A 9,657-nucleotide genomic window follows, 5' to 3' on the forward strand; every position below is an offset into this window, starting at 1 on the left:
GTTTTTTTTCCTGCAAGACGCAACAGAGCTCGTTCTCCTAACAGCTTCTTTTATCGGTCAGCGGGCAGGTATTGAAGTCTTTCGGTATGACTTTTCAGAGCCACAGTATGGCAAGGATTGTGTGATCGTATCCTGTGCCCAATGAAAACATGCATCCGATGTTTCTGCAATGAAGGACACGACATTCTAATAGCAGGAGACATGAGAAAGTCGCTCTCTGAGAGACCAGTGAAAGGTACATCCGCGTGCGTATGTGAAGTTAACGAGTCTAAGAGAACGTTAGAAATGAACAAGATAGATTGTTTTAGCAAGCTACACAGCATCCAGTTTGGGGAAAAAAGTATACGTGCGTGGAGGTCGTACGGAATAGGGCGTGGTAAGGAGATTTCTTACGACCAGCTAGTTTCAAATGACCAAGGGGACACCGCTCTCGTTGTAAGTGAGGAGTTCTTCCCTTTTCACAATGCACGTGTGTATGAATACACAGTTCCTGGAAGAGAGGGTTCAAATGAAAGACGATGATTTGGACGATTCAAAGATGGACATGTTTGAATGTTCGGAGCTTGGATGCGTGAAGAGTTTCCAAACGTTTTCAGAGCTCGAGTTACATTTGAACGTAGGGGACCATTGTGTGAAGGATGAAAGGCTGTCAGAAACAGTATATGATAAACTCCGTAGAGATTGGGCAGAGAGGTTTACTACATCAGTCAGCATCACTGACGAAACACAGTGCCAAACTAGTACCCACCAGGTTGTACCTGACTCAATGCCTCCAGTAAACACTGTCAGTATGGGCTGGGCCCTACCCAAGCCACGAGCAGGATCCACTAGATTCAGTTACAAAGTTAAGAATTATTTAACAGCAAATTTTGGTCAAGGCGAACAATCAGGGCTACAAGCTGACCCTCAGCAAGTTTGGAATGATATGCGAAAGGCAAGAGACGAGCAGAACAATAGGTTGTTTGACCGAGACGAGTGGCTTACCAAGAGCCAAGTGTAGGGGTTTTTCTCTCGCCTTACAGCAAATAGAAAAAGGCAACGAACACCCTCAGAAATCAAGAAAAATTCGAAGGAACTGTCCCTAGAGGAAGAGGAGGCTGAACGACAACGGCTGATGGAACACATCCTTAATGAACTAAAGCCGCAGCACCCTCTGTCCTACGATGCCTTTAATCTGTGCGAGTGCGCAAAGGAGAATAAGCTTACTCTTTTTAATGTAGCAATGCTCAAAGAAATCTCGTTTCTTGAAGTACCATTTAAATCGAGAGACAGGAAAAAAGACCTTATTGAGCAACTGATGTCATTTATACAGGAGTGCCAATGCTTTAATTAAACTATATCAGAAGCTGCATAGCCCAGGAAAACAAATGATGGTGCCTGTGGAGCGAGTTTGTTTTAGAACAATAGGCACAGCCCCAAAGTAACCTATAAACAGTTGTACTCAGCGAATTAACGTAATCACTTCTGAGAAAATTCGCGAAAATCTCTCAAAATTTGTCGTCATTAAGTTTGTGGCGATGTTCTTAACTCGCATATCTTAAAAGAGAAAAAAGAAAGGAAAAAATACTACCCTGACCGTGGGAGATGTTAATGGCATTTACGCGTAAATATAGGTTTGTGATTTTCTTGATTTCGAGAAATTAATGATATGTGAATTTTGCAGGAGTTTATTAAAATGCCAGTTTCGATCATTTGTATTATTTTTCAATTTCTCCCGGCAGGATTCTCCTACTCTCGATGACTCAATCATATTGCATATCTTCAAGATTCGCGTTTGGTTCGACGACAAGACAAACCTCTGAAACTAGATGTTGCGTGACCAGGCGTAACTGACTCAGTCACGTTGAAAAAGTAAACCTGTAAATTTCACCTCTTCAACAAATACCGTTTTGAAATGATGAGTATATTGGAACTGCGGAACGAGAAGAAGTTCATCGCAATTATAGACGAAACTTTTAATTTGAGAAAATAAACCTGAAAAATTCATGCTTGAACGTAATTCGAACCCTTGACTTTTGCAACACCGCCGGTTCAGCGCTCTTACCATTAGGCTAACAAACCAACTGTGATGCCATTCTGCAAATGGTGATGAACAACTTGCTAACCACTTAGAAGGAAAACTTTAGCAAATAGCTGGAAGAAATGGTCAAATCTGGCAAATTGGCCACAATAATAAACACGAGTGAAATGAACAAATTTTTCAACAACAAATTCCGTTGGCACGTCGTTGATAACTGAAAACAAAGGCTAGCGCTCTTGAACATTAAGTGAGTTTCTCAAGTCCAAAAGGGATACAACAGTAACGTTTCCACTTCTATAGAAACTATTGTTTGCATGGTCAAATATTGCTACGGAAACTATTTTGGACGCGTGTGTCGAAAAACAAGGAACGCATGCAGCTAATTTGCATATGACTACAGAGAAAGATTAATCTCAAGCATTTCCTCCATGCCATGTAAAACGGACAAAACAATATTTTTATCGATTTGATACTTCATTAAGGAGTTGTTACTTTATCTTCAAGCAGTTTTAGGCCGTTAGGGCTTAGAAATCGGATTCATGTGCGGATCGTGTTAACTCTGGTTTCGATCAAAATGGCGAATATTTGTTAAATTCGCAAAGCTCTCTGCGGCGCGCCATGAAGAGTGCCCAAAAGTTCTATTCCATATATTACTTATTAGGTGTAAGTGCTTATAGGCTGTAATAGATTTGACTCCAGATTAGGTCCCACATAAGAGACAATAGCTTTCAACCACATGTACCTCACGCATCGCAAATTTCAGTGCTCGAGGTAAGTATTTTGAAAAATTTGTAACTCAGTGAAAAATATATACAGTGTAATTATTTTACCATTAACGTAACGGCAAAAGGTTGATCTTAGACATATAAAATAGAAAGCTCGTTAGAATTGAAAATACGGCTACAGCAGCGATCGACTTTTGTAGCTAAATTATGGAGGTCGGGGGGGAAACCGGGTGCCTTCGAGGTCACCTTGAAAAATATCTCGTAAAAAGTGAAAAAACCAGACTGGTTCAAAATAAACGCAATATTTGTTCATGGGATAGAAGTCTCGACTTTTACAGTAAAAATCGGTGAAGGTCCAAAATTTGCCTTATCCGTTCTTAGGCGGACAGCCTCTTAAACATTGAAGGAACACCAAGCAAGCTCTCTCACAGTGAACAGTGCTGATGTTGAAGAGAAAGGGATGACGGTTAAGTTTAAAATTGCATCATTGGATAGCCAGAGCGACCATGTGATTGCCGTGAACTCTGCATGGGCTGTAAAGGATCTTACCATTCCCCTGAAACACACAAAGTTGTCGAGACCTGTAGGACAATGGCCACATCTACGGGAAGTGCCTTTCCCAGAGGTGGAAAGAAAGATTTCTATCCTACTCGATACCAACATCCAAGAAGTCTTCACACCCCTTGATGTAAGAAAGGGAAACCGTAATGAACCACTCGCCATTAAGTCGTGTCTTGGTTGGAGCATACTAGGTGGCTCCTCAAACCTACATTCCCATAGCCAAGGACAAGTTAACCTCATCAGTGGTGAAGACCCTTCCCTAAACAACCAGCTTGAGCATTTCTGGAAGATTGAGTCCTACGGTGCCACAAGGCCTGAAACCAAACCATTATCTGTGGAAGATCGAAGAGCTCTACAGCTCATTGACACCTCAATCAGCCTGCTAGATGGCCATTACCAGAAGGACCTTCTGTGGAGAGATGACAAACCTGTACTTCCTTACAACCGACCTCTAGCCAAAGCAAGATTACAGTACTTGAAGAAGCACTTCCTCCGTGACCCTAAGCTGGAAGTCAAATACAGAAATGTGACTCAGGAGTGCGTAAATAAAGGGTACGCTAGAAAACTGAGCCAAGAAGAAGCTGCTGCAGTTAGTAATATCACGTGGTACATTCCTCACCATCCTGTAACAAACCCTAACAAGCCAGGGAAAGTGAGGGTAGTGTTTGATGCCGCCGCAAAGTTCAACGGAATGACTTTAAATGATCAGCTATTGCAAGGGCCTCATCTTACAAGTGACCTTACTGGGGTATCAATTGGCTTCCATGAAGAAGAGGTTGCCTTTACCGTGGATATAGAAGGTATGCTCTACCAGACCAATGTGACGCCAAGCGATACTGATGCGCTTAGATTCCTGTGGTGGCCTAGTAGTACCAACGACCCACCAGAAGATTACAAGATGCTGATCCACATTTTCGGTGCAAAATCCTTGCCCTGTTGCGCCAACAAAGCTTTAAGTATGACTGCACAAGACAATGAAGGAGAGGATACTCGCCTGAAGCCATCAGAACAATTCGTAGAAACTCCTATGTTGACGATGTGTTAAAGTCTGTTCCAACCACAGCACAGGCTGTTCATCTGACAACTGACCTAACCAATTTGCTAAGGAAAGGAGGCTTCCGGCTCACAAAGTTTGCGAGCAATAGGCGAGAGGTATTGCAGTCTATCCCGCTAGAGTTGAGAGCAAATCCAGTACTAGACTTAGATCTAGATCAGTTGCCATTAGAGCGAACATTAGGTGTGTACTGGGCTGCACAGTATGACACTTTCAAGTTTAAAGCTGTACAGGCAGAAAAACCGTCCACCAAGTGAGGGGTGCTTTCGATCATAAGTTCTTTGTTTGATCCACTAGGATTCCTTTCACCCTTTGTGTTTTCTGCCAGGCTTCTGCTGCAGGAACTCCGGAGAGATAAACTCCCTTGAGATCAGCAAATTTCGGAACCGTACCTCTCTCAATGGCAACGTTGGCTGGCTGAACTATCACATGTTGTTGCAATTGATATCCCAAGGTGTTACAAGACTCAGTCATTTGACAACACATCGACCGTCCAGCTTCATAACTTTGTCGACGCATCCAGACGCGGTTACGCAGCAGTTTCATATTTACGTTTCGTTCACAAGGTGTTACTGCTCAATATTTTCACGCCGAATGTCGCTGATGGTTAGGTCCAAAATTCCTTTGGGTACCTGAATGTGCGTGGCAAAGTGTGTTAGTAAACTACGGAAGTCACCACACGTTATGATAGACAGGAGGTAGATACTTTATTGGTAAATACTTCGCAGCATGAACTGAATTGCATATTCACAGATATAAAATAAAAGTTACTATGTACATTTATTCATCTTATTATTAAAAAATACGTAGTTCGTCGTAAGGGGGAACTTGTACATTATTTGTGGTTGTTGACTATTCTGGCTGAAGCAATAAAAAAACTGTTTTTAAGTCTATTTGTCTTGCAAAGTGGCAAAGCAAAGGTACGCTCGTGCCTTAACCTATGAGAGCTTACATAGCGGGGTGGTAAAAGTTTGCTTTATTTGTGCAGAGGATCGTTCATTATGTTGCGAAACGTTGCTGTACACATATTTTCATGGTGGTTTTTCACAGTTGGAAGATTCATAATAGCTAAGGCCTGTTCATATTGCATACCAGGACAACTGATTCTGATGGATCTTTCCTGAATACGCTCTAGTTCTTGGTGGAGGTATTCAAGGAGAGAGTAATGAAAAACTTGTGCTGCATAATCGATTATGGATCGTACACATACCGTATAAAAGAGGCAAAGGTCTTTTGGTGGAACGTGAGCTCTTTTAGCTGAACAAGGAAATAGGTCCTCTTTGCTGCTTTCTTGGTAATCTCAGTTATGTGAGCATTTCATTTGAAATCTTCAAAGATGATAACACCCAAGAGTTTGGTTTGTTTAACCATTTTCATGTGTTTACCATCTATTGAAACTGGATCGAAATCCCTTGGAACTGAAGAGAAACCAATTCGCAGCTCTTTGCATTTGTCTGTGTTTAGTATAAGTCTGTTTTTCTTCAACCACCCTATTACTTGGTTTGTGGTCTTTTGAGCTCCACTGGGATGACCTTTCTTCACAACTTCTGAGGCCGTCGTATCGTCGACAAATTTCCCTAGGGAGGCGTTGGTGATCGCTAAATCGTCTATCATAGTTAAGAAAAGCCAGGGACCTAATTTGGTACTTGAGGGACACCGGATGGAACAGAGCCCCACTCTGATACGCACCCATCAGACATCTTAACTCTCTGATAACGGTCTGACAGGAAATCAATTATCCAGTTTATGATGCTCGGTACTATGGCGAGTTGGCATAACTTATTGACGAGTATACCATGGTCGATCAAGTCAAATGCCTTCCTATAATCGAACATAAGTACCCATGCTGTTGAGCCAGTCCCGTCAGTCCCTGAAGACCATTCATGGAGCATCTCTAATAAGGCAAAGGTTGTTGAAGGCTTTGCTATTGCGCCAAACTGGGCAGGTTTCAATTGACTCAACACAGCTAGTTTCAAATGTTGGGTGACAATAAAGTCCTCTGCGACTTTAGAAATACTCGGTGTTAGGGAAATTGGTCTCAGATATTTCTTAATGTCCTTTATTGGTTTATTTTTCAGTAATGGAGTGACGTCTGCGCATTTTCATGATCTCGGTAGCTTTTGTTCTTTAAAGGAGGCATTTAGGATGGTTGACACAGGGTAGGCTAGAGACTCTGCATACTCCTAAATAATCCCATTCGGAATGCCATCAGGTCCACCAGCTTTCGCTGCATTAAGATTCAAAAGACACCTAAAGACACCATACTCCGTAGTAACTAGGAACTGTGGGTTGTGGTCTTCGAGAGGAAGCTTTGGAATCTTGATACTTGTTGCCAACTGCCCGTTAGCCAGCGGATTCTATCAAAATAGAACTTAGTCCCCCACAGTCGAGAGACAAAAACATGTGCTTGTCGGACCCGCCATCTTGTTGTGTTATTGCGTAGTTTTTCGGATCACGAATTAAAACCTTTGCTGTTCTCGCTCGTTGTCCAAGTTTTATTTTGTTCGGATAACCTTCGCCACATTATTTGGTCCTTCGACGGCGGATATTTCACCGGAAATACTGTCCTAAACGAGCGAGATGGCCGAATCAAATTGTTCGCTGTGGGATAAACAACCAGGCCCCGACCGGTTTCCTGAGGATTACTTGCTTGAAGTTGGAAGAAAAAAACCCCGAGATTACTTGCCAAGCCTGAGTCGCTCTCTCTCTGAGGACTTTCGGGATTACATGGCTGGAACAAGGGATAATACGGCTCACGAAGAAACCCGGAAAATCCGAGGAACTCGACGTGGAAAGAAAGCACACGTAACGAGGTTAGTCAACCAGATTAACCGTCACATTAGCAAACACCTAAGCAAAGAAACACTCGCTTCATTGAAGTTAAACCTTGAGAAAGCTGTGTCCCAATTAGAGAATATTAATCAATCCTTGTTTGAGCTTAATCCCGATGACGATGAACCAGAGTATTGGATGGAGGCTGCCCTTGCCCCTGTTTACGATTGTTTTGACAATATTGAGATGTATTATGCCGAAAGAGCTATGTTGGAGGTCAAACTCGTGAGAGAAGTGGAAGAAATTTCTGTACCAGAACCCTTGAAATCTTCAAAAGAGAATGTTGACAAATTACTTAGCCATGAGAACTCCAAGAGCGATGGCCCAGTAGTTCAAACCTCAGTTGTTCAGATCTCGCCACCGCCTGCGCATCAGCTAATTGAAATTGGAACAAGTCCAGTAAAGCAGCTACCCATAAACACTGTTGAAAATAAAGCACATGATACAACCAGTATAAGCAATCCAACCACTGTGCCAGTTACAAGTTGTACGACACCCAAAGTTCCTCTTACTCATCCTGGAACAGTTACAACTGTTACCGACTCAATTTCCAGTCCTGCAACATGTTACAAGCTCCCATTTAACCCAAATCAAATTAGCACACCAGCTACCCCAAGCCCCCCTTGGAGAGGTTGGACTGTACCCAACCAAGTTGTGTCACCAAGGCCTAGTTTACCAGGAACATCATTACAGCCACACCCAAGATGGGGTCTGATGCCTGACTTCCCAGGACCCCCTCCAGATACTTGGATAGATCAACTTGACGAGTATGGCGTCATCTCTCAGCCTCAGCTAGCAGCACATCACCACTGCAGCTTTTCTGCCATGGAACGTTCACTTCCCAAATTTGACCTTGGAAAATTTGATGGCTCACCGCTTGCCTGGCCTTCGTGGATTGGAAGATTCAAGAGCATTGTGCATGATCAGCCCTTTCTCAATGACAGCCAGCGTTTAGCGTATCTTCAGAACACTCTAACTGGTGCTGCAGAGTCAGAAATCCAGTTCCTTGGAGAAGATGGCGCAAACTACATATTGGCTCTTAGAATGCTTAAAGCAAGTTTCGCTGACTCTGGAAAGATTGTGCGTGCAGCCATTACTGCTCTTAAGCACACGCCATCGCCACGCCCTCAAGATCATACTGGTCTTACGAAGCTGTACCAAGCACTGAGGTCAACTGTCGTCACCCTTCACAGACAGAGATTCATTGCCGATCTCTTGAGTGAGACAAATTTGAACATTGCTGTTCAAAAGCTCCCTGAGCTTTTGCAATCAAAGTGGGCGATGGAAGTTCAGAAACATGAAAGTCAGGGAAGGCCTAACTTGTTTGACCTTGACCGATGGCTCTCAGAACATGTCAGAGCAAGACAACACCTGGTGTACGAGGAACCAGCAAAATGTCTGTCACCTAACAGGCGTAAATTCCCGAAACAGTATCCACCCATGAATTCTTCTACACTGTACATCAAGAGCGACTCACAACCAAAGGGAGAAGAACCCACGTATAAAGAACCGAAGTCACCAGCCTGCCTATGCTGTAATCAAGCTCACCCACTTTACAGATGTAACGAATTTAAAAGAAAGTCTGTACCTGAGCGCTATGACCTGGCCAAGAGTTTCAAAGTGTGCTTCAATTGTCTCAAGCAGGGACATCAAGTTGATAAATGCTCGAACAAAACTCATTGCCAAGTTACCAACTGTAAGAGACATCATCACAGTCTGCTACACTATGAACGTGCAACACCTCAGCCACCGCTTATTCAAGACCCACAAGCTCAGCCCCCACTGTCCCCCGGCAACGTCCTGCCGTATGTGGCAACCACCAATTCCCTCGCAACTAGCGAGAGAGTGGTTTACTTCCAAGTTGTCCCGGTCCAAATACAATCAGTCCATCAGATCAGGTGTTTTCCCTCAGGAATGGAAATGCGCAAAGGTTATCCCACTTTTCAAAGAGGGAGATCACTCCGACTTAAACAATTATCGCCCAATTTCTATCGTCCCTATAGTAGCTAAGATGTTTGAGCGTATCATTTACGACCAGGTTTACGGTTATCTCACTGAGAACAATTTGATTTCCAGCCAGCAATCTGGCTTTCGTTCGCTCCATTCAACTGTTACTGCCTTGTTGGAGGCCACAAACAATTGGGCCTTCAACATTGATAAAGGTAGTATAAATGCAGTTGTTTTTCTCGACCTAAAAAAGGCTTTTGATACCGTTGACCATACAATTCTTATGTCTAAATTATTCGAATATGGTATCCGCGGTATCGCTTATGAATGGTTTAGCTCATACCTAGATAATCGCCATCAACAATGTTTTGTAAATGGTTCGCTCTCAATTAGTCAAGTTCTCACTTGTGGAATTCCGCAAGGAACAATTCTAGGACCTTTGCTTTTTGTTCTATACATAAATGATCTTCCTAATTGCCTGTCTAATTCAGTTGCACGTATGTATGCCGACGATACTC

General features: G+C 43.0%; 2 protein-coding genes and 1 pseudogene across 2 annotated transcripts in view; all 3 read left to right on the plus strand.

Moving 5' to 3' along the window:
- Positions 1–201: 201 nt before the first annotated feature.
- On the plus strand, positions 202–1,000 carry LOC148723627 (uncharacterized; annotated as a pseudogene).
- A 2,205-nt stretch (positions 1,001–3,205) lies between these two features.
- LOC148723628 (uncharacterized) lies at positions 3,206–4,351 on the plus strand. The gene has a single exon (XM_088734468.1). The coding sequence runs from the start codon at positions 3,206–3,208 to the stop codon at positions 4,349–4,351; it is 1,146 nt and encodes a 381-aa protein (XP_088590594.1).
- A 2,589-nt stretch (positions 4,352–6,940) lies between these two features.
- LOC148723629 (uncharacterized) overlaps positions 6,941–9,657 on the plus strand; it is a 7,627-nt gene continuing 4,910 nt past the window's right edge. The window contains exon 1 of the mRNA XM_088734469.1: positions 6,941–8,888. Coding sequence (XP_088590595.1) covers positions 6,941–8,888 — 1,948 coding nt within the window. The remainder of the gene's footprint in view (positions 8,889–9,657) is intronic.

Source organism: Stylophora pistillata, chromosome 9, assembly GCF_964205215.1.
Source record: "Stylophora pistillata chromosome 9, jaStyPist1.2, whole genome shotgun sequence".
NCBI lineage: Eukaryota > Metazoa > Cnidaria > Anthozoa > Scleractinia > Pocilloporidae > Stylophora > Stylophora pistillata.

Excerpts from the sequence above, each read along its gene's own strand:
- LOC148723628 (XM_088734468.1), top strand. The coding sequence starts at position 3,206 with ATGACGGTTAAGTTTAAAATTGCATCATTGGATAGCCAGAGCGACCAT.